This window comes from Polypterus senegalus, chromosome 14, assembly GCF_016835505.1.
Source record: "Polypterus senegalus isolate Bchr_013 chromosome 14, ASM1683550v1, whole genome shotgun sequence".
Taxonomy (NCBI): domain Eukaryota; kingdom Metazoa; phylum Chordata; class Cladistia; order Polypteriformes; family Polypteridae; genus Polypterus; species Polypterus senegalus.
The window spans coordinates 66,829,013-66,854,496 of record NC_053167.1 but is presented as its reverse complement, the minus strand read 5'-3'; the positions used below and the strand labels follow the sequence as shown (position 1 = coordinate 66,854,496).

Below are 25,484 nucleotides of genomic sequence, written 5' to 3'. Positions count from 1 at the left end.
GTGCTCCATGACAAGACTGAGATGACAGTTCTTTCTCACAATTAAAAGAATGCAAACATATCTTGTCAGGAGCAGAGAATGTCAGAGAGAGAGAGCGCGCGCACGACAGAAAAGCAAACAATCAAAAAATCAATACGTGCTTTTGGGCTTTTAAGTATGCCGAAGCACCGCGATAAGGTGGCATTTTTTAGAGGAGCATCCGTATCTTCTAAGCAAATAGCCTCTGTGCAAACAGCCCCTCTGCTCACACCCCCTCCGTCAGGCGCAGAGAATGTCAGAGAGAGAGAAAAGCAAACAATCAAGCACTGCGCAGGAAGCATATCTTATATCATTGAGGAGTTTTAGTTAATATGTAATATATGCTCTGATTGGGTAGCTTCTAAGCCATCCGCCAATAGCGTCCCTTGTATGTAATCAACTGAGCAAACAAACCGAGGAAGCATGTACCATAAATTAAAAGACGCATTGTCTGCAGAAATCCGCGAACCAGGGGAAAATCCGTGATATATATTTAGATATGCTTACATTTAAAATCCGCGATAGAGTGAAGCAGCGAAAGTGGAAGCACGATGTAGCAAGGGATTACTGTATACATCCAATGCTGCATTTCAACACATTCCAAAAAAAGTTGGGACAAGGCAAATTAACACTAGAAACCCTGAAGTTTAAGATTTTTTTTGTTGCCCCGACCTCCTTAAATTTTCCTGACATACGCCATGAAGCTCATAGCTCCTCCTCACTGCTCTAAAAGCCCGCTTTTGTTTTGCAAATGTGTGGATTAGCAGAACGCAGCCTACTACACCCCCACCCACGTTCAATCAGATGAAGGCATTGCCCTGTTGCAATCCTCACAGTTCAAGTCAGTGTTGAAGTGTTTATCTGGTGATGCATTTGTATGGAATTGTATAGGTAATGAAATATTGTGATTTGAAATACATATATGCTTTTATTCATTTTATTATTTATAAGAGTAAAACTGAAGAATAAGAAATTGCTCAATTGACATGTTGCTGAAGCTCAAATATTATTCGATACAAAGTAAAAGACATTTGCATATGTGTATGTTTGTACTTTTCATTTTCAACCAGTCGTCAGAGAGTTAACACTGTTCTGTCTCAGATGGCACAGTGGAAAAGCTACAGCTTGGCATCCTCAAAGTCACAGGTTTGAATCTTGTGTCGTCCTTGCATTTAACACTTTGAGTAGTGAGCCTGTTTGCAACAAGACAAATGACTGAGCAGCATTTGTATGTCTGCTTTTATTCTTTCAGCTGCAACTTTACAAGTACCATAAATTTACACAGGATGTTAAAGACTCGCATCAAATGTATGTATTTATTATGTGATAATAATAATAGAGGCTCACTACCAAGCTGTAGCTTTTCCAAAAGCACAAACATACACATATGTAAACGTCTTTTACTTTGTATCAACTGATAGTTGAGCTTCAGCAACGTGTCAATTGAGCAATTTCTTTCTCTTCAGTTTTACTCTTGAATAAAAGCATACTTATTTTGTTATATGAAAAGTTTTATGAAAGTGTTTATTGGATATTTGGGCTTCAGTCTTCACACATCCTTCACTTCACGTCAACATTACACTGTAATATATGAAAACATTTTCTGTTTTAGCCATGTGCTCAGCATTTCTTGCCTTGCATTTCCTCTGTCATTCTTTATTTACACAGATCACCGTAGACACAGAATACACATGAAATGCATGTATTTCAAATCACGCTATTTCATTAACAATATAATTCCATACAAATGCATCGCCAGATAAACACTTCAACACAGACTTGAGCTGTAAGAATTGCTGCAGGGCAATGTCTTTATCTGACTGAATGGAGGGTGTGGTGTAGCAGGCTGCCTTCTGCTAATCTACACATTTGCAAAACAAAAGTGAGCAAGTAGCACAGTGATAAGGAGCTTACAGGCTTCTAGGCGTATGTCAGGAAAATTTAAGGAGGTTGGGGGCAAAGAAAAAAATCTTAAGCTTCAGGGACTGTAGTATTAAGGCCAGCAACGAGGCTGTGGTCTCCTGAGGGCATTCAGCTCCCTAAACCCAACACAGACAGACACAGACACGAGTTCACAAGCACAACACTGGCTTTATTCAGTGGGAACCACTTTTCAACCATTTCCCACAGCACAGTACCAAATTCACAATAAGAAAACAGTACATAGCAATACACCGCTTTGTCTTCTCTGTTTTTCCTTTTCTCTCTATCTGCCTCCACTCCTCCTCCAGCAAGTATTGTCTTCTCCCTCCCAATTCTGGCTCCTGGAGCAGTGGCAGTGGGCTTCTTTTATTCAGCACCAGTACTGTACCAAACTCTAACTCCCATGAGGCCCTGTGGAAATCGGAGACACCACTGAAACCCAGGGGGGCTACCATCTAGGTCTCCAGGGGAGGAAGTGCCCTGTGCGCGCTCTTTCCCCTGATCCTTCACTATAGATGTGTCCTGGCTGGGATTGGGCTTGTGCTGTCTGCCACAACTCAAATAAAAAATTAAATAATGATGTGATGTCACAGAGGTGATGTTAATCATGATTTGGTACAAAAACATTATCCATGAAAAGCTTAGTCTTTGAGGAGGTAAGATGAGAGGAGGATCTCCTGTTTTTCAACAAATGTGTGAGAAAATTATTGAAATACTTAAAAACAATGTTCTCAAACAAAGATTTGAAGGGATTCGCATATTTCTCCCTATATAGTGCATAATATCATTAAATGATTCAAGGACTGTCATTCATCAATAGTTGATATAACCTTATGGCCAAGGGATTACTTTACAAAACTTTGTCAAACACTAAAATACAAGGTTACATTCACAATTGCCAAAAACTTTAACCATGTTTAGAAGTGGCTTCGACTTCTCTAGTCTCAGAGGCATTTAGGATGGACCATCACACAGTGGTCAGATGAATCAGTATTCCAGATCCTTTTTGGAAGAAATGGACACTGTGTGCTACAGACCAAAGACAAAAAGTACCATCCAGACTGTTATCAGCAACAAGTCCAAAAGAAAACGTCTGTGGTTGTGTCAGTGCCTTTGGCAAAGGTAATTTATACTTCTGTAATGGCAGAGTACATTGAGGATTGTGAAGCAACATATGCTGCCTTCAAGATGACATCTTTTCCAGAAATGTCCATGCATTTTTCAACAAGACAATGCAAAAGCATATTCTGCAGATATTACAAAGGCCTGGCTGCAGATGAAGAGGGTATGGATACTGGATTGGCCTACCTGTAGTTCTGACCCATCCCCAGTAGAATGTGTGGAGAATTTTGAAATGAAGAAATGCGACAACAACCACCTTGTTCTGTTACACACCTTAAGACATGTTTGCAGGACGAATGTGACAAAATAACACCTGAAACACTTCATCTCTTGGTATCCCCAGTGTCAAAATGTCTTTTACGTGCTGTGAGAAGGAATGGGAACATTACAAAGTGGTGAATGCTTTACCATCCTAACTTTTATTGAAATGTGCTGCAGGCCTGAAATGCAGGAAATGATGTACAATTAACAAATGAAATGAAGTTGACCAGAAAAATATAATCACTGTTTTTTTTCTTTTATTTGCATTTCCATACTGCCCTAACTTTTCCTAATTTGCGATTGTATTTTACATAAGTTCTTTACTAACCTATTTATTTAAAATATTGTTTGACATTTTGATGAAGACACAAGTAATTAGTTAAACACTTCAGCTTTTCAAGATATCCTCATAGTATTTTTACAAGTAGAAGTGTGGTTTTGGAATAGTTCTTGGAGAACACGGATTTGTGTGCAAATGCTTAACAACAATAAGTGAATGATTCTAAGCAGATTTGAGAATGTTACACCAGTAAAATAACAGAAAAGGCAAAAATGATTTTCTTAAACAAAAAAAATGTGGGGTAGGTGCAAGATTTTTTTCTATACATGGGTCTTCATGCGGCACTCTAACAAGCAAAGTTATAAACTTTGTTTTAGTTTTATAACTGATATTAAATAAAAATGAAAAATTCACTTTTCAATATACTATGGCAAGAAATCAAACAAATAGTATGCATGATACCAACTGAACCCTTAAATGGAGACAGATGGAATATTTCAGATGATAATATTTTTATTATTAAAAAATGTTCAAAAATATAAAGAATATACCAGGAGAAATAATTACCAATATGGTCCATAAATGCCAACCATTTCTGGCAAGTTGACTGGAAGACTGGGTGTAAATTTCCTGTTTCCCCTTCCTCAAGATGAACTGTATGTTTCCTGTAATTGGGGGAAAAAAAACACTTTTGTTTGAGTGCTATTCATTTCAGAACAGCAACTGAAGCCAATTATTAAAACTATTTGCACAATTTCTGTTGCTTTGAGTAAATGATTAATGACAACAAGATCTTCAAAACATTTTAATAATCTGTCATAAGATTCTTAAATCTAATCACCCCATTAATTACAAAATATAACTCTGCTTTAACTATGGCAACTAATCATTTACTTATTAGAGAGGTTTTAACAAAATAATAGATTTTGAAAAATACAAGAAAAAAATGGGACATCAATTGTATGATAGAAATAAATGGATTATGATGAAATATTTCAGTTAAAGAGATATATTTATCTCCATATTTAATGTAATGTTGTGAAAAATGGAAGGCTCCGGTGGTTCAACTGAATATTGCTGTCACTAAAAGATATGCGGGGGAGAAATTCATAATTAACCTAAGGTAGAAATATAGTATTGCCATTTTATCTAAAAAACAAATCAAGGCAGAGCATTTATCAAGAGAGATTACTTGCAACTTAACATAAAAAGTATACTTCTCTATAACCAGAAAGACAGATTTTAACCTCCAGAACAATTTGAATTTTCCAGGAATACTTTCAGTGAGATACTATAAACTCACTTTAAGGACTGTGGTCCATTCCGACTGCATTACATGGCTTCTGAAGATTTTTAAGCCACACATTTATACTGGAAACCTCATGTTCCACCTAATCCAAAAAGTAATATTTTGGACTGAGGTGTATCTAGTAACAGTCCAAGCCACAGTCACATACACAGCTTGGTGTTTTGCAGCAGGGGAGGAGGGGAATATAAGCACTGCCTCTAACAGATCTCCCACTTTTCTTTTTAGATTTAGAGAGATGAAGAAAGGCAACAATCACTGAAGTTTAATAGTTGCTGATCCTCAGGGACCAAAAAACGGGCACCTCTATAGAGGTGCATTATGTACCAGTCTTACCAGATGGAATTAAACAGGGTCACTGCTGGACCCCATCACTCTACTGTAGTGTTTCAGTTTTCTTTTTAAGTGGTGTGGTGGGCAGGATTCTCCTGGAAATAATTGTGCAAACCATGATGGAGGGTCTACAGAAGCTGGGGTTGTAGATATGGCAACTCCAGTTATAGGTTGCCAATCATCAAACAATGTCTACGGAGGCTGAATAGAGATAATGCCTATTTACCCAAAACACTACTTGGATCCAAAGATGTACCTTTTGGTCACTGAATGTGCAGTCACATGACCTGCTAGCCAATACACAATTGAGTCAACATTCTGACATCTTTTCTAAAAAAGCAAAGCACTCAGTGTCTGTTATGACCTGGACAAGAGGAATGTGATAGATTACCCTGTCTTTAAGAATGAGATTTAGCTTATTAGGGTGTAATCCCTGTTATGCAAGCTAACAAAAGTTGAGACTGAATGTTCAATCCAGCTGGACTGATCCATGCTCAGTTTTTGGTCTATGGTGCCAGATGGCTAAATGGGAGAGCCCAAATGAAACGTCAGGTGAACAAGAAATTGAAATGCAATCATGTACCATTTTGTCACTGCCTTACAGATTCTTTTGGCAGGTCTGGTCCAACTTAAACCCTAGAAGACTACTGAAGAATTCATAGAGGTTATCAATTGCCACAGAGAAATAACAGAAATAACATGTACCGAGACTGAGACTGAGGACCACAAACACAGCTTCCTCAGGCAGCAGGACATAAACAGGAAGGCTGAAAGAAAGATACCTCTAAACTGCCCTTATCTGGATAATCAAATGGATTGTGCCTGGGCAAAAGGGAAATACAGTAGAGTCTCGCTTATCCTACCTTCGGTTATCCAACATTCCATATTATCCGACATCCCACCGCAAAAAAAAGACAAAAAAAAAAATACGCCTCAATCAGCAACAAGAACTACAAGTTGCGGGTGTGAGCATAGTCTATTTTTTGTTGCTCCAGGCTCTGCCGCAGCTAATTACAGTGGAACCTCGGTTTGCGAGCATAATTCGTTCTGGAAATGTGCTCGCAGTCCAAAGCACTCGTACAGTATATCAATGCGAATTTCCCCATAAGAAATAATGGAAACTCAGATTCGTTCCACAACCCAAAACTATTCATATAAAATGATTAATATAAAATATAAAGTAAAAATACATAAAGCAAATTAACCTGCACTTTACCTTTGAAAAGAATCATGGCTGGTGTAAGCGAGTTTCTAAACTCTTGTGCGATTCCACCCAACGGGACGACACACGGAGGAGCGTCCCAAAGCAATCGCCGTCTCCCAGCGCTGTAGCAGTTCGATGTAAAAGCCAATCCAAAAAGATCGCGGACATGCTATAAGCGTCTGCCGTTGATGGGTGATACAAGGAACAAGAGGCATTATAAATGCGCTGGGCTCAGTATTACTCTCCCCCCTAGCCTGACTGCTGTGTCTGTGTATAGGAGAATGGCAGATTCCGCAACAATAAATAACCACGCTGTTGCTGTTTCAAGCTTAATAAAGCTGGTGTTGCTAAAGTACCGAGACTCAGATTCAAGTTTTTGGGTGCAAGACGGGGACTCGCATGTCACAGCACAAACACACACACAGTCACAATGCTGTAGTAAACAATATACACTTGTACGGATGTTGACTATATTAGTGACGGAGTTAAGGCTAGAAACTGCAATTAATTACATTGAGCAGCAAGAAGCAGCTACAAGAATCGACATAATGATGCTGCAAAGATGGCGAGACTTCACAGCGAAGAAACGGCACTCGTCAGGAAAGCAGACTATGATCAAAAATGTCTTTAAATCATTACAGGACTGAACTTTTTAAATACAGTACATACTGTATTTAACGTCCGAGTTATGACCATTACGCGTAGAATTTCGAAATGAAATCTGCCCAACTTTTGTAAGTAAGCTGTAAGGAATGAGCCTGCCAAATTTCAGCCTTCTACCTACACAGGAACTTGGAGAATTAGTGATAAGTGAGTCAGTGAGTGAGTGAGTCAGTCAGTGAGTCAGTGAGGGCTTTGCCTTTTATTAGTATAGATAAGCGAGACTCTACTGTAGTATCGTTTCAAGGCAGAGTCTGTTTTACTCTCAAACTCCTGGTAAAAGTTAGTTAGTACTGGTACACAAATGTGGATTTAATGCATTCTGGAAGTAAATTAATCAGCCCTGCTGGTTTCGTCTCAAAACTACATTAATAAAAAAGAACTCATTCACATAAATTTATGGGGACAGACACTACTATTTAGCTGGCATAGTAGCTTTAAAAGTGTTTCTCATCAAATGTTTGTGGTGGTTTACTCAAAACCCCTGTATGATTTCATCATAGAGTGAGAATGGCCTGAAATTTATATCAAGAAGGCAAAAGCATCAACTATTAATCTTGAGAAGTATGGGGATGGTTAAATGATTGTTACAGGGCAAACACAAAGCACTTGAAGTCAACTCAAATTGCATATAATGGCCAAACATACTATGAAAGGCATGAATAAGCGGGTGCCCTAACTCCTAACCCTGCCATTGAGTCTGCTGATAACGTTTACCACTCACCTGAGCGGACAGACATAAAAAGTGCTTTGACTAAAAACCTCCCGGATGTACTGTATATTTTCAATAAAGGAAGTTACCCATACGCTTTAAAAGAGAAATATGGAACAATGATTACTTAAAACATGTTAGGAATAGGAATATTGTTGTCACAGTAAACGGCAAACCTCATTGAGCTTCATTTTACAAGGGTCCCACTTTGTGCTGGAGAATGATTTACAGTGGAACCTCAGTTTGCGAGTAACTTGGTTTACGAGTGTTTTGCAAGACGCGCTAAATTTTGTAATAAATTTTGACTTGATAAACGAGCGATGTGTTGCAATACAAGTAGTATAGATAAACTTTGTCTGCTGAGCATCATGTGATCACAACTGAGCTGATGGTTCTTCTCTCTCTCGCATGCGTCTCTCTCTCTGTTCTCTTGAGGGCAATCGTCTCCTATTCTCCGTCTAAATCTGCGTGCCTCACTCATATAGTCAACATCCGTACAAGCATATACTGTTTACTACAGCATTGTGACTGTGTGTGTGTGCGCACTGTGAAGTGCGAGTCCTTTTCTTGCTCCCCAAAACACGAAGCTGAGTCTTAGTACTTTAACAACACCAGCTTTATTTAGCTTGAAACAGCAACAGCGCGGTTATTTATTGTAGCGGGATCTTTATAATGTTCCTTGTATCATCCATCGACGGCAGGCGCTTATAGCATATCCGTGATCTTTTTGGATACGCTTGTACGGCAAACTGCTACAGCGCTGGGAGTGCTTTGGGACACTCTTCCGCATGTCGTCCCGTTGGGTGGAATCCCACAAGAATTTAGAAACTCACTCACACCAGCCATGATTCTTTTTAAAGGTAAAGTGCAGGTTAATTTGTTTTATGTATTTTTACTTTATATTTTGTATTAATCATTTTTATATGAATAGTTTTGGGTTGTGGAACGAATCATCTGAGTTTCCATTATTTCTTATGGGGAAATTCACTTTGGTATACGAGTGCTTTGTACTGCGAGCACGTTTCCGGAACGAATTATGCTCGCAAACTGAGGTTCCACTGTATTATATTATGCACACTAGCACCAGGGTAAGACAATGAAGATGTTACACTTAATATATCATGGTAAAATATGCAGGCTTGCTTATAAATTTATACTGGTGAGACATTTAGGCACAGATAAAGTAATAAAGCCTGTTTAACAAAGATTTTGATGGTCCAGTGATAACAAAGAAGTTTATCCTTACTGCAAGTACTACTTCAACATCACAAAGTAGTGCTACTGCCACTCAGTTTAATTATGGAACCTTTCAAGTGGATCATAATATACAGTATATCGTAGGTCTTCTTTAGCCTTCAATCCATGGAAACAAATATATTTTAGTACTAGCAGACTAAATTACTTGATATCCCAAAGTAATCCCAATTTGTGTTGCAAATTTGAAGAGAAACACCAGGGAGATAGTAGGGCTGTTTTTGAGGCTGAGCATCTCCAAGGATATCCTGATGGATTAGGAGACACTGTTTATGTCAAACACCTTAAAGCAAATGGTGGGTTACTGCATATTAAACTAAACAAAATGTCTGTATATTACCTTCAGAGTTATGGGTTGGTTGAAAGTTTCAAGCTAACCATTAAACATATGTTTAAGAAAGTAGTTCAAGCAGAATAAAGGGATTGGGATCAACTGTTCCTTCTAATATAGTTAATTTAAAGAGAGGTACCTCAGTCTTCTGTACAACACTTAAAGGGTGAATGGCCTTTAGAAGACAACCTAGAAGATTCCTTTACTTAGTCAGAGAAGGATACTAATAACGAGACAAAAATCTTGGAATGCCTAGCACAATTAAATAACTGTTGTGAAAAGAGAACAAAAGCTTGATTATGTGTTTGTGAAGCCATGTTATGTGAATTTCAACTAGAGAACCAGATAACAGTTCTTGCATCCATCTCCTACTGAAGTTGTTAGCACACTGACAAGGGCCATTTCAGATTTATGTTGGTTTCTGTGGCCAAAAAGACAGATTTTCAACTCAGCGGAAGACTTTAAGGTACATTTTCGTATACAGTGCTTTGTAAACAATTCTCTACTTTTACTCAATAATAAATCTCACTACTATATTTTTCTTGTAAATTTAAAATAAAACTTAAAATATTTTGTACATTATTGTCTTCTGCAGGAAAAAAAATACACTGTTGCAGAAACTCTAAGTTCACACAAGTGTAAAACAATTGACTGACAAGGATAAAATTGTCCTCCACAAGTGAAGAAGTACTAATTTCAGAAGTGCAATCTCTATAGTTAAGGGATCATTATTCAATGTGAATGACAGCTGTGAAAATAAGGACTATAGGCTTAAGAAAACCCAAAGAGATAAAATAATGAAAATGCAAAAATTAGGAATAGGGTCTAAACCAATATCTAAGGATTGGATATTCCAGTAAGTTCTATCAGGTAATGATAGCTATGTTAAACATAGCCCAGGCACTGCCTAGAAAAGGTTCCAAAAGTCTGTACACAACAAAAATGGTGAATCGTGATAGGCCAACAATTAGTCCTAAGGAGCTACACAGTTCAGCTATGGCTGGAGTAAAGGTGCAGCAGACAACTTTATCAAAAGTTCTGAATAACACTGGCCTGTGTGGCAGAGCAGCACAAAAGAACCATATACAAATATATCTAAATAAAAAACCAAAAGTATGACCTGATTGCAATTTGGGAACAGGTTTCATGGTCAGATGAGACAAGTTTGAACCCTCTGGCCAAAAGTTCAGATATATGAAGCACAAATTTAACACTACCCACACCTTGAAAAACACAAGGAAAAAGAGTGAATATTTTACACAGCCAAAGTACCACAACTGAGAATCTGTTCAAGCTATTTGAAAACTGTAGTGTACAAGCTTCATCAAACCAACCTGAACAAAATGCAGAAAATGTGACTGGAAGAATGGGCAAAAATTACTCTTACTATGCATAATGTGGCATATTCTTAACCTAAAAGATGTAAAATAATAAAGTGTGGGTATACAAAATACTAACTTGTGGGGATTGAACATTTATGCAAATAGCAAGCATTCTTTTGAATTGTTTTTTTTTTGTAATATAAAATAATGTCACATTAACAAAATATTTAGAGTTTCAGTGCTTTGATAACACAAATATAATATCACAGAGAACAAAATTTGTTATTCAGTAAAATAGATTTCGTCAAGTGTGTGAATACTTTTGCAGGATATACTCTAATACTGATAATCCATATAAACCAATTCATGAGAGATTCTCATGTTTTATTCAATTGTATTTTTCATATTTCTACTTTTTCCACTTTTCCTTATTCTTTTTTTGAAATTAAGAGGTGAAAATGAGAAATTAAAACCTCTGGGCAGCTGCTTGCTTCTGTGCCTGTTCCATTTCTGACATAGCCACTTTTTCTTGACTCCAAGGTTGTTTCACATTCTCAGTTTTATGTCTGCGACGTGTGCGGCTATCCTCTGCTTTCTCCAGAATTATATCATCCGTGGTTTTTGGAGATCCAAGTTCAGAAAGATCTGGTTTACTCTGTGTTAAAAAAATTAAAATACATGATAGAGTTAAATAGTTAATGTTGAAATATTAGCATATAAAATTTTAAAACTGATGTATTTCCTACATTTACTGCAGAATAAAAGCTAAAAATCTATTATTTACAATAAAAAGCATTGAACCTTATATAAATCTGCAACATGTAATAATGCAGAAAACCTACTAAATTACTTTAAGAATGAGTTCAAAAAAATACTGATACTGCTTCAGGGGCCGTGCCCAAGTGCCAACAGAAGATGCCAACGATTGCTGAAAACGCAAAAGTTTTGGATATGTTGAAGGAAGGGAATAGCTACACCGGTGTACGATGCCACTATGGCATCAATGAGTCCACGATTCTTTTTATTTAAAAAGGAGGAAAAGAATATAAGATCTACAGCTGCAGTGTTCTTTAACCAGGGCGCAAAACGAGTTGCAAGTGGACGTAATAAGGATGTAGTCTGGATGGAATCTGCCTTAGGGATTTGGATTGAAGACTGCCAGAAGAACAACAACGGCAGTGCTACACAGTCGCCTGAAGAGGCTCCTTTAGAAGAGCGGTACCGCTCTCCTTTGTTGTGCAGTAAAATTAAACTCATCATTATCGGACAAGTCATTGTGTCATTGTTGGTGAGTAACCATAATTAATTTTCTACGTACAGTACTTAGTACATGTACATACGTTTAGTGTCACTCTACACACATTTTACTGCATACAATTTTTCATGCATTGTACATATTTATTGCTGGTGGCCTGTATATTGTAATGGCTGTAACGTATGTGATATCGGAGACGCTCAATATCTTTAAAATAATATTTAGGTTTTACTGTATATAAACAGTGTGTTTACATACATAATTTCAACGAATCTTACCTAATATCTAAGAGAATACAAAGGGCTTATGTTGTATAACTGTTCAGGAAATGTTTATAACAGTGTGGGAGAGTTTATAAGGGCTTAAAATATATAAAAATAACCATATAAACATATGGTTATTACTTTGCAGATTTTCACCTTTCGCGGGGGGTTCTGGAACGCAACCCCCGCGATCGAGGAGGGATTACTGTACACCACTTAATATTGAACATGACTGAAAATTGCGTAAAAATGTAAAACTTCCCCAAAGAAAAAAAAAAGTGTATTATAAAAACTATTAGTAAAAATATTTTTTAGCTAGAGGCAATAACAAAAAAGCATGGTGGCAGCAGTACAGTGGCATGCAAAGCTTTGGGCACCCTTGCATATAATGTCTGTTACTGTCAATAGTTAAGTGAGCAGAAGATGAACAAAAAGGCATAATGTTAAAGTTGTCACATTTCTTTTTGCCATTTTATGCAAGATTAAGGTATTGTTTTTATTTTGTACAATTGTACAGTGAAAAAAGGAAGGGAGAACCATGTAAAGGTTCATTAGCTCATTAGGGATATGGCTTGTGCACAATCTTCATTAGGAAACCCCAGGCGATGCAAATTGCAAAGCTGTATAAATTCTCTGACTCCTCAAACCTTATCCCAGCAGCCATGGGCTCTCCTCTAAGTAGCTGCCTAGCACTTTGAAAAATAAAATAGTTTATGCTTACAAAGCAAAAGAAGGCTACAAGAAGACAGCAAAGCGTTTTCAAGTAGGTGTTTCATCAGTTCATAGTGTTATTAAGAAATGACAGTCAACTGGAACAGTGGTGGTCAAGTTGAGATCTAGAAGAAAATTTTCTGAAAGAACTGCTTATTGGATTGTTAAAAAGGCAACTAAAACCCCTGTTTGACTGCAAAACACTTTCAGGAAGATTTAGCAGACTGAAGTGGTGGTACTCTGTTCTACTGTGCAGCGACACCTGAACAAATATGACCTTAATGGTTGAGTCAGAAGATGAACATCTTTCCTGTGTCCTAGCTGCAACATTCAGCATCTGAAGTTTTCAAATTAACCTCTAAACAAGCCTGATATGTTTTGGAAACAAGTCCTGTGGACTGATGAAGTCAAAATATAACTTTTTGGGCACAATTTGCAAATGGATGTTTGAAAAAAAAAAAAAAGGGTGCCGAATTCCAGGAAAAGAACACTATTATTATTGGGATGGATCGATCAGGCTTTGGGCTTGTGTTGCAGCCAGTGGCACAAGGAGCATATCATTGGTAGAAGGAAGAGTGGATTCAAATCCTGGAAGCAAACATCACACCGTTTGTAAAAAAGTTAAAAAGAGGATGGGTCCAACCACAAGATAAGGATCTGAAACACACCTCAAAATCTACAATAGAATACCTCAGAGGCACAAGGTGACAGTTTTGTCTTGACCATCACAGTCCCCCAACCAAAACTTCATTGAAAATTTGTGGATAGATCTCAAAAGAGCAATGCATGCAAGATGGCGCAAGAATCTTTCAGAATTAGATGTCTTTTACAAGGAAGAATGGGTGAAAATACCGCAAGTAAGAACTGAAAGACTCTTAGCTGGCTACAAAAAACATTTACAAGCTGTGATACTTGCCATAAGGGGTGTTACTAAGTAGTGACCATGTCGGGTGCCCAAATGTTTGCTTCGGGCCCTTTAAAATTTTTTTTTGGTATTTTGTACCTGCGAATGATGGAAATAAAAATCTAATTTTTCTTAAAATATTAAAGAATTGCATCATCTTTAACTTTTTGAATTTTGGCGATCAGTTCATCTTCTGTTAACTATTCACAGTAATGGACATTTTAAGTCGATAGAATTAGCATGTTTTGCCTGTGTCTGCAGAATTCTTTTCAGGTTACTCTGATTTATCTCTGAAAACACAAAGACAACCATGTTAAGTTTACAAGCTATTCTAATTTAGCCCAATATGAACATGAATGACTGAATGAGCCCTTTGATGGACTTGTGCTCTATCTGTAGGTTGGTTCCATCATGATTCTCAAACCTGTTGGGATAGGCTGTGCCACCCCATAACTCTAAACTAAACTAAGTATGTTTTGGAAAATAGATGGACAGATATGCTCAGGGCATTTGTACAATATAATATATTTTTAACTATCTGCTATATTTTTATCTCAAGTTCAAATTCCAATTGAAGTACTGTATATTACCATTTTTACAGTATATAGTGTACATAGTATAATGAAATTCTTGTCCCCTAAGAAAAGTCGAAAGTAATGCATACGATACATGAAGACAATATATATATGAAAATATACATACACACATATGATATATCTATTATAATGGACAACACGGATGGACGTCTGTTCCAATGGGGATGACTCTTAAACAGGAGGCTGTCATAACGTGGAAGGTTGGACAGAAGATTATTACCCACCCTGAAGGCTACAACATTTGAAGGTCCAGGGGAAACAACCTTTCTAAGTGCATACTTCCCCGATATGTTAGAAGGCAGCATTCCTGTATCGCTGCTCCCATATTTCAATTGGCAGGGCTGGCCGTCCCACGAGACAGCTCTGCAAGGTTCCATGGGTACTGCCAGGGGCGGCTGCAAGGATGGACAATCCCTACTTAGGGAAGCTCCTGGCTGATCTGGAAGGGCTTCCTTCTGGCAAGGTCCTGATACTGCAAATACTCCTGGGTCAGACTTGAAAGGAGCTATCTGCCTCACCTCAGGAATTAGAACTGGGTGGCAGAGGAAAACAGCAGATAAACTAAAACTATGGTATTTTTATGCAAATCTATGTATAGCTACGATTTATGTGAGTTGGAAAAATGAAAATAAATAAATAAATAAAACATTAAATGAAGCATTTGCAATGGTTTGGGCATCCATTCAGATGTAAGTTCTCAAAATCTGTCTTAACTTACTAGATGTTAGTCTGGTCAAGACTTGTCATTAGGAATTGTAGCTGATAAAGAATTTATTAGTCTCAGGAACTGTTGACTCTTCAAACACGGAGTGGGCTCTTCTAAGCAACTGACAGTCTGAAAATTAAACTAAATTATGCCTACAAAACAAAGGAAGGCTATAAAAAGATATCAAACTGCTTCAAGAATGTGACTCATCCCAGTGGATGCTTACATAGAGATAGGAGAACAAAATTTGGGGAGTAACCTGGAAAATGGATGTTAAACCAGTGATGATGATGAGTATGTGCTATCACACACGTGTGCATGGGAAGCAGCTAGAAGGACCAAAATAAGGTAATTCCACAGCAGGCCAGGGGGTGGTGGGGTTCAGTAAACCTTTCTCTATTATTCCTGCAGACCAGACATGGAAAATACTGCCTGGACTCAATGATGCCACTTTCCGTTTCTGGCTCCAACCCTGCTGACCACTTCGGCCGACCTGCCTTAAAAGCAGCTTCCCACTTTGAATTCAGTTCTTTTTTGGCCTCAACCTGTACACTTCTATGGTGCCAAACTTCAATTTAGCAGCCTTACTCAAGTATATGGGTGGCTGCCCCAAACCTCTTTTTGTGTCAAGGTCTTTCATTTTACAGTGCACAAACATCTTTGTGTAGATTTAAATTACTGATTTAGAATGAATTGATATAATATATAAAACATATGAATTACAGTGTGCTTTGAGCAGTGTAATTCAAAATAAGTTGTATTTAAGATTTATAATGCATTTTAATGTTTTCACTTAGATGAATGTGTATGTTTTTGATTTTATTATTTCAATAAGAATATATTTGCAAAACATTTTCTAGGAATTCGAAGCATCAACTTTGAGCAAAGAATTTTAAGAATTTACCTTTTAAAACTAAGCTAAAAAAAAAAACTAAAAAGAGAGCTAATAAGGTTCATATCACCTGATGCTTTACAGCACCTATCTTAACAGAGACACCAAGACACAGATAGAAAATAGCTAATTTCACATAAAGATTGAAAATAATTTATTCCAAAATATGAGGTGTGGCAGAAAAGTAATGAGACTGATTTTTTATTTACCAAAGTTTTTATTTTTTTCAAACATCAATGTTATCCCCTTCAAAGTAGTTCCCTTGGGCAGCTACACACCGATGGAGACGTTGTTCCCACTGTTGGTAGCAGCGCTGGAAGTCTTCAACCGGTATGGTCTTCAGCATGTCCGTTACACTCTTTTGGATGTTTTCTAAAGTCCCGAAATGACGACCTTTGAGGAAATTTTTCAGTTTAGGAAAAAGGAAAAAGTCACACGGACTGAGGTCAGGTGAATAAGGGGGCTGGGGAACCACAGGAATGCGTTTTTTCGATTTTCCTTCTGCTCAATTGTGAGGTTTTTCGGCACCATTTTAGCAGAGACCTTTCGCATGTGCAAATTTTCAGTCAAAATTTGATGAACGGTAAATCTGTTCAAATTTAATTGTTCACTCAACATTCTTAATGTTAAACGACGGTCTGATCTCACAAGAGTGTTCACACGTTCAATGTTTTCATTGGTTTTCGAAGTTGAAGGCCTCCCTGAAAAACTTGAGCTCGGGATAAAGAATGTTCCCCATAGGCCTGTTTTAACTTTTCAAATGTCACACTTGCCGATTCTCCAAACTTAACGAAAAAATTTAATGGCACAACGTTGCTCCAAATTCCGCTGTTCCATTTTGCGTGACGCACAACCAAAAACACAACTTCGCTAATAGCAGTCACAAAAATCACGTAGTTAACAGAAGGAGTTGAAACTCGCACTGAGCTATGGGAGGGTACTGATACACGTGCTCTATCAAGGACAATAGCGCAGCGTTGCCAGATCGCTTGCAGTGTTGCCAGTCTCATTACTTTTCTGCCACACCTCGTATAAATGGAAATAAATGGAATGACTTTTCAATTGTACATCTAGTTTACAACTTGGAAGACTTTCATATCTCCAAGAATTTATGAGGTGTTTAGGTAGATGGCTTTTTCTTAAAAAAATGTATTATATGGTCTTACCTTAAGCAGTATTTCTTATAAATAAGCATAAAACCAGTCTAAGCAGGTTATGCCTCAAGCTTAAACAACGCTCAAGAGTACCTTATGCATGCACATTATATGCTTTTGTTGGAATGTGGGGGATGGGGAGGTTGGAGGGTAGACATACCAACATATCCCAGAAACTTCTACGAGCTGTTTTTCCAGTTGGTGTAGTAGATTCAGGTGTTACAGCACCTGCAGATGTGGGAGGTGGAGCAGTAGAAAAGAGAATAGGAGATGGACATCTTTTGGTACTTCCACTATTGGAAAGTTGCTTTGGTAGGTCTTTAACATCACAAAATAATTGTGCTGGAAGACCTATAAATATAAAACAAGGAAAAAAAAGGTAAACCAACCATTGGCACATTAGTGCAATTAAACAGTTACTTTAAGTAATTTAAAGAAAAAAAGAAACCTAAAGTTTTGCAATTTATTCTGCATTTAAATTTATTCTCAGTGTTGTTACACAAACCACAGATGGACTAAGCAACATGTCAGCCTATTACAAAAAGAAAATAAACAATACTATATTTACTATAATTTGTGTGTGTATTTACTTAACAAGATCGCACAGTTTACTGGTCTGGATTAGAAATAGATTTAAGATTAATGTATTACAACCCAAGAGGGACTGCTAATACAAAAGGGGACGGGGAAAGAAATTTCCTAAAAGAAAGGATGTTCATTAATGTGTCAATTTAAAATGTTTACATAATTACTGCATTTAATTCTTACCAGCAGAATATTCTTTCTGATCAGAGGCTGTCAGAGTAGATTCCACACAAAGAGGGTTTGATAGAACCTTGAATTCCATAATCACGTCACAGAGAGCATGGCGTAATGCATTCTTTAATTTATCAGCAAGCTGCACAGGGCTAACATTACCCTGTTCCCAAATATCAAATCGAACATGAACCCAAGGACCTGTTATGAAATTGCCAGAGATGTAATTCAGAAAAATATTGCTGTTTATCATAAGGTAACACATATGTCTAGCATATAAAATTATTTTTAAGGGACAATTTTTGTCAGTGAATAGCAATTTATTTGTCTTACTAATGTCAAAACAACAAATTAACCATAGAATTTTTATTTTTTAATAGTAATAATAATAATAATAAAGTAAAAATTAAGCAATGTACTATTCTACTAAGAAAAAAAAACAAAAAACAATCTTCACATTAATTTGAATTAAATAAAGGCAGATTGTATTTGGTGTAATTCTATATTTTAACAGACACTGAAGTTTACACATCAGTACCACAATTTAAGACAAATTCATTACAATCTTCAACACTGTTAGCCATGCAACCATAACATTTCAGCTAAGACTGTTAACTACCTAAATTATCCCATTCATAAACAATCATCAAAGAGACTAACCATCATTCAGCGTAGGCAGACAAATGATGGCTGGTTGATTAGTGCCAGAAAATGACATACTGTATTTTGTTATGTTTTCACTACCCTTCAAAAAAATAACCAGCAGCATGACATTTATGAATCTTCCTCAGGCACTATAATGTGGAAAATACATTAAAGGTATTTTATTAGCACACAATTCTGTATTACAATGACTTGCAAATCTCCCCAATTAAAAGATATTTGCTGTTTTGTTGGTCATAGTGCATTGTCTTTCATGTCCTTCACAGTATCCATTCATACAACAAAGCAGTCAATTTTACAAATTAGGGCAGTTAGTCTCAGGCTCAGTCTGGCCAAAGCACGAAAAGGAGGAGCACAGAGAACTGAAGTGTCAATGTTTTGTTTCAGTGCGTCAGTAAGGTCATACAAGTTTAAATATTACTAATCTACTCTCTATATATAAAATCCTAAGTGCAACAGTGATGTTTTTATGTCACTTTTTTGTCACGCTTTAAATCGGCCTTATTTTAAAACCTACAAATATATATTTGGTATCATTCTTTTCTAGAATTTATCGAACTTTAATGTGATGTTGTTAGATTTTCAGATTCTTATTCTGTTTTTTTAAAATAAAAACAAAAACAAATATCAACAACTCACGTCTTGCGAGATGGGGCTTTGTGCCAAAAGACTTAACCATGCCTGAGGCCGGAAATAATACACATGAAGTAGGACAACTACTGTACAGGCTTTTAAATGTTCAAAGCGCCATGCGAGATGCAGATCATGCAGTACGGCAGCAGCAGGAATCTAGCAGCTGATCGAGCAAAGAGGAGGTAAAAAAAAAAAAAATTTACTTGTTTCACACTGTATCACCATTAAAGAGGTGGTTTCAGACGAGTGACCGAGTCTCCTGGGGGTGTGTTCAGCCCCCCTCTTAACAACGTGAGCGGCAAAAACGCAAAATGGCTGGCAAGAGAAACGAGCAGGGGGGAACCCCCAGTATAATTTATAATTTTGGGAACATTTTTTACCCCATGAGTGTATATTATGGGGCAGAGTTGCTTAAATTTGTGGAATTCTCCCTTTGCCTTCAACTATGACATCAAAAGTAAAATATTCACAAAATTTGGATGAATAAATAAATGGATGACAGGATAGATACCTAGACAGACAGAGAGAATTATTCTTAGAAAAACTTATTGTGCACTACTTTTACAAATATCTTCCTTCAATCTCTTTCATTAAATAAACGCATTTTCTGCTTTTCATCTATGAACGTAATGACCTTTATGTTTGCCCTTCAGATATCCATCTGGTCATCCTAAGCATACTACAATCAATTCATTTACCAACATGGAGCATTTTTTATGAAAAATAATTATTAATGTTGTTTTGGGGAAAGGAAAATAAAAATATTTTATGGGAAAGCTATGTATGTCTAAAAATCTATTAAGGCAGAAAAGTATAGTATCCAGAGAGAAAAACAGGTATCGCATACATACACAGACAAAGATTAGGTGTGGCATTCCAATCAAGACTGATGGATATTTGGGGCATCACCACTATCCACTATGACATCTCAAAATATGTCATATTGAAGCTAGATTACAAACATTTGTTTTAAGAATCAGAAGTCTTACAAAGGAAATTCTGCTAAATATACATAAAACCTAACAAAAAATGTCACAATTTTGTTGTGTCTGGTCTCTTATCAATTTACATACAAGAGATGTAGTCTGTAGTAGAGTACAGATTCCTTCAGCTGTTGGTTGAAGACCTGAACAACATTTAAAAGGATAACTTATGTGAAACATTGGAAGGTTTTTGAAAAGAGCACCAAACCAGAGAAAATCGGGCATTTGGATGTGGCTTCAGGCACAGGTGCTACATTACCCTACACTACAGGTCTGTGCTGCATGTGTTTTTTCATATTTCTTCTTCTTGTTTGTAATGTTTTTAGTTGCAGTGTGAATGCAAACTATTACAGTAAGTAGTTTTTTTGACTTGTGAGCTGTTACTTAGAAGAAGCTGGTTAAAGATGTAGGCACATAAATGACATTTGACAGCACAGCCACTCACATAAATATGATTCCCTGCAAGTATGAAGTAATGTAACCAAAAAGAAAAAAGAATGGTATACAGTTGCTACTGCTTCCTTGTAACTTTAATGCACATCAAAATTTAAACAAATTGCCCATGTTCAATGGACTGGGTATTCGGGACACAAATTCATACACCAGTTGGGTGTGAGCAGGAACAATAACATATGGGACAAAAACTAAACTCATTTTCACTATTTGCCCTATAAACATTACATGATCACATGTTACTGTAAGTGTATTTTTCTTTGCACCTTTTGTTATAAAGCCAACAGCCATATAAGATGCAGATTGAGTGTGAAATTATGTGTTGACTAAGGTAGCTAAAATTAGCATTGCTGGCACTGAAAAGACTCTTTAAAAGTAATTTTCTGAAGTTGCTACAATTACAAAATGAAAATCAGAAATGTTGCAGTTATTTTTGATTGTTTTTATTGAGAAAGAAATATAGCTTTTGCTTGCTGCAATGGGATCTTAACAGAAGTGGGTTTAGACACACCCTTGCAAGGTATTCTTTCCTTACTGAATCACTGGGTTTCCATAATCATACTTTGGATTAATCTAAGACCTAATATTCACAAAATAATTTATCTTTAAATTCAACTCTCTCATGCCTACTTAGTCCAATTCAGGTTCAAGGGATGGGAGGCTAGACCCTATCTCATCAGCAATAGGTATTAAGATGGAAGCCATGAAACCAGTGTTTTCGGTTGCAATTTGTAATAGTGTAAAACAATTCATCAAAAGAAGCCAACATAACATAAAGGAAGAAAAAGGGTAAAAAATATAAGAATATCAATTTTGATTAAAATGTTATCCCAACTTTAAATGCTATAACCAATGAAGTTACACAAATAAAACTGTGTATCAAGAGAAAATAAACAGATGCCTTTTGACAATCTATACTAATAAAAGGCAAAGCCACTCACTAACTCACTGACTAACTCACTGACTCATCACTAATTCTCCAACTTCCCGTATAGGTAGAAGGCTGAAATTTGGCAGGCTAATTCCTTACAGCTTACTTACAAAAGCTGGGCAGGTTTCATTTCAAAATTCTGCACGTAATGGTCATAACTGGAACCTATTTTTTCGTCCATATACTATAATAGACTTCTGCTCAATGCCCGTGGGAGGCGGAGTTACGCCTCCCACGTAATTTAGTGCCTGCCCATATAAGGCCTTCCGTCAGCGGCAATCCAATAGAAACACTGCCGCTAAATTCATGGGTGAAGGACTGTGCTTATGCAGAGGAAGATGAGATGGTCAGGGTGGTGTTTGGCACAAACTCAGCGAAACTGCGAGAGAAACTTTTAAGTACCGGGTCTTAGCTAACATTAAATACATCCGTGGGGTGGAAAAAGTCAATGTCCCGCTAAAGGAAGACAGTGTAAAAAAAATAATGATGCCAAAGAGAAAAGTTGATTCTGAAAATAGAGCCTTTAAAAACCGATGGGAGGCTGAGTATATGTTTACTGACATTGCCGGTAAACCCGTGTGTCTCATTTGTGGAGCTAATGTGGCTGTAATTACAGAATTTAATCTAAGACGGCACTATGAGACAAAACATCAGGATAACCTGAAAGACCTGAATGCAATGCAGAAGATACAGAAAGCAGAAGAATTAAAGAAGAATCTGACACTTCAGCAGACGTTTTACCCGTGCAAAATCACAAAGTGATTTCAAGTGAAGCTGCTTTTATGGGAGACACAAATGCACCAGTGCAACTTGCCCCACTTTCCCTGTTGCCAAGTAATGTTGAACCAAGTCAGCACAACGGTGTTCCCAAATACACACTTTGCTGATAAACTGAGCGCACTACGCACTGAGTTTGCATGGCACTTTGGTGACTTTGAAGAACAAAAAAAGAATTTTGAGTTGTTTTGCAACCCATTTGCCGTCGATGTGGAAACTGCACCTGTGCAGATTCAGATGGAGGTGATTGAGCTGCAGTGTAATGGCACACTGAAGGCAAAGTACGATACTGCAGGGCCCGCACAGTTTATTCACTCCATTCCCGCAGAAATGCTCCAGCTCCGTCTACATGCGGCTCGAACCTTGTGCATGTTTGGTAGCACATATCTGTGTGAGAAGCTCTTCTCAGTGATGAAGACTAACAAAACAGCACACAGGAGTCGCCTCACTGATGAGCACCTGCAGTCCATCCTGAGAATCTCCACAACACAGAACCTCACACCAAACATAAACAAACTTGTTGCCAAAAAAAGATGCCAGGCGTCCAGCTCTGATAAAATGACATATGAGCAAAGACAACTGAATGATTTGATTTGTTATTGCTGAAAAGAACACATTTTATTTATATTTCCAGGTTTTGTTATGCAGCATGTTCATATTTGAATTTGTATAATTTTGACAGCATATATTTTTATGGAGAGCAAAATCTTTTGGGATATTTAAAATTTAAGTTTATTTTTTTATAAAATTACATAAGAGTAAAGAAATTTGAATGTTTGTTCTTTTAACGCTTTACTTTATTTCTAACTTGTATAATTTAGACAGGATATATTTTATGGAGAGCAAAATATTATAAGTTATTTAAGGTTTGAGTTGATTTATTCCGGAATAATATTCCTGTCTGTTTTTATTCATATTTATGTTCAAAAAAGTTAAGTTTTAAAAGTTTAGTTTTAGTGTGTTCAATAAATGTTTATCCTGTTCGGCCCGCGACCTAAAGTGTGTTTTGGATTTTGGCCCCCTGTGCAATTGAGTTTGACACCCCTGATTTAGTCGACACAAATATATCTTTGGTTGGAATGTAAGGCTTAATTTACTCTTTACATTTGTATGGTGAAGAAAAATTTATGCAATGATGCCTACATTTAACTTACATTCCTACCAAAGATATTTCTGTCGACTAAATAAAAATTCCTTCTATTTAAAATTTAAATAGAACTTGAACAGATATGATAGTTCATAATATCCACGCAGACTTTCACATAAGAGCGGGAGTCATCCGTTTGTTTATTGCACTGGTACAAAATAGCCTGCCCATTTAATTATTAATGAATGGATAAATAAATTAAGATTTTGTTGAAATGTTTTTCATTTTTCTTCCTTGATGAATTCTGCCACCCCCAGCAACAGTTGTTCGCACCCTAAAGAGTATATATATATATATATATATATATATATATATATATATATATATATATATATATATATATATATATATATATATATATATATATGTGTGTGTGTGTGTGTGTATACCTGTATGTATATATGTAGATATGTATGTATATGTACAGTGGTGTGAAAAACTATTTGCCCCCTACCTGATTTCTTATTCTTTTGCATGTTTCTCACACAAAATGTTTCTGATCATCAAACACATTTAACCATTAGTCAAATATAACACAAGTAAACACAAAATGCAGTTTTTAAATGCTGGTTTTTGTTATTTAGGGAGAACAAAAATCCAAACCTACATGGCCCTGTGTGAAAAAGTAATTGCCCCCTTGTTAAAAAATAACCTAATTGTGGTGTATCACACCTGAGTTCTATTTCCGTAGCCACCCCCAGGCCTGATTACTGCCACACCTGTTTCAATCAAGAAATTACTTAAATAGGAGCTGCCTGACACAGAGAAGTAGACCAAATGCACCTCAAAAGCTAGACAACATGCCAAGATCCATAGAAATTCAGGAACAAATGAGAACAGAAGTCATTGAGATCTATCAGTCTGGTAAAGGTTATAAAGCCATTTCTAAAGCTTTGGGACTCCAGCGAACCACAGTGAGGGCCATTATCCACAAATAGCAAAAACATGAAACAGTAAATAATAAAAACCATCATTTAAAAACTGCATTTTGTGTTTACTTGTGTTATATTTGACTAATGGTTAAATGTGTTTGATGATCAGAAACATTTTGTGTGACAAACATGCAAAAGAATAAGAAATCAGGAAGGGGGCAAATAGTTTTTCACACCACTGTATATATATGTTTATATGTGTGTGTGTGTATGTATACATATATATGTATTTGTGTGTATATATGTGTGTGTATGTATATGCATGTGTGTATATGTATATATGTGGATGTATATATATATATATACTGTATATATGTGTGTATATGTATATATGTGTGTGTGTATATATATATGTGTATATGTATATATGTATGGATATGTATATATATATGTTTATATGTGTGTGTATATGTGTATATATATATATATATATATATATTGTCACACACGCGCGCATGGGAGGCAGCTAAAGGGCTCGAGTGAAGGCAGTTCTGAGCCATGCCGGGATGTGGCAGAGCGCACTAACTCTCTTTCTCACTTCCCTGTAGACCTAACCCGGGAGGTTCCACCTGTCTCTCTGGACGTCACTTCTGGGACCGAGCCAATGGAGACAGACCTTGCCAGCTCCGCCCCTGATGTCACATCCGGGACTAAACCAATGAACAATGAACACGTGTCCGACCCTTATGACCTCACTTCCTGTCTCCCCCTTTAAAAGCCTTCCCTTTTCCCTTCTGTGTCAGTCTTGTTTTGGACTCTGTTGTAAGCACTTCAGTGCTGGTATTTGAAAGAAAACGAAGTTGCAGCCAGGATACCAAATTACATGGGTGGCTGCCCCAAACCTTTTTCTGTCTTTGACTCGTTTTGTGACAATATATATATATATATATATATATATATATATATATATATATATATATATATATATATATATATATATATATATATATATATATATATATATATATATATATATATATATATATGACAGCAACACTCATC

At 36.7% G+C, this 25,484-nt stretch overlaps 1 protein-coding gene across 7 annotated transcripts in view; it reads right to left on the bottom strand.

The window, feature by feature from the left end:
* The window catches only part of szt2 (SZT2 subunit of KICSTOR complex), a 337,146-nt gene that overhangs the window by 133,424 nt on the left and 178,238 nt on the right, over positions 1 to 25,484 (bottom strand). For all 7 annotated transcript variants that reach the window (XM_039735449.1, XM_039735443.1, XM_039735448.1 and 4 more), the window contains 4 exons: positions 17,976 to 18,164; positions 17,368 to 17,558; positions 11,200 to 11,381; positions 4,172 to 4,269 (listed from right to left, as the gene is read on the bottom strand). In XM_039735449.1, coding sequence (XP_039591383.1) covers positions 4,172 to 4,269; positions 11,200 to 11,381; positions 17,368 to 17,558; positions 17,976 to 18,164 — 660 coding nt within the window. The remainder of the gene's footprint in view (positions 1 to 4,171; positions 4,270 to 11,199; positions 11,382 to 17,367; positions 17,559 to 17,975; positions 18,165 to 25,484) is intronic.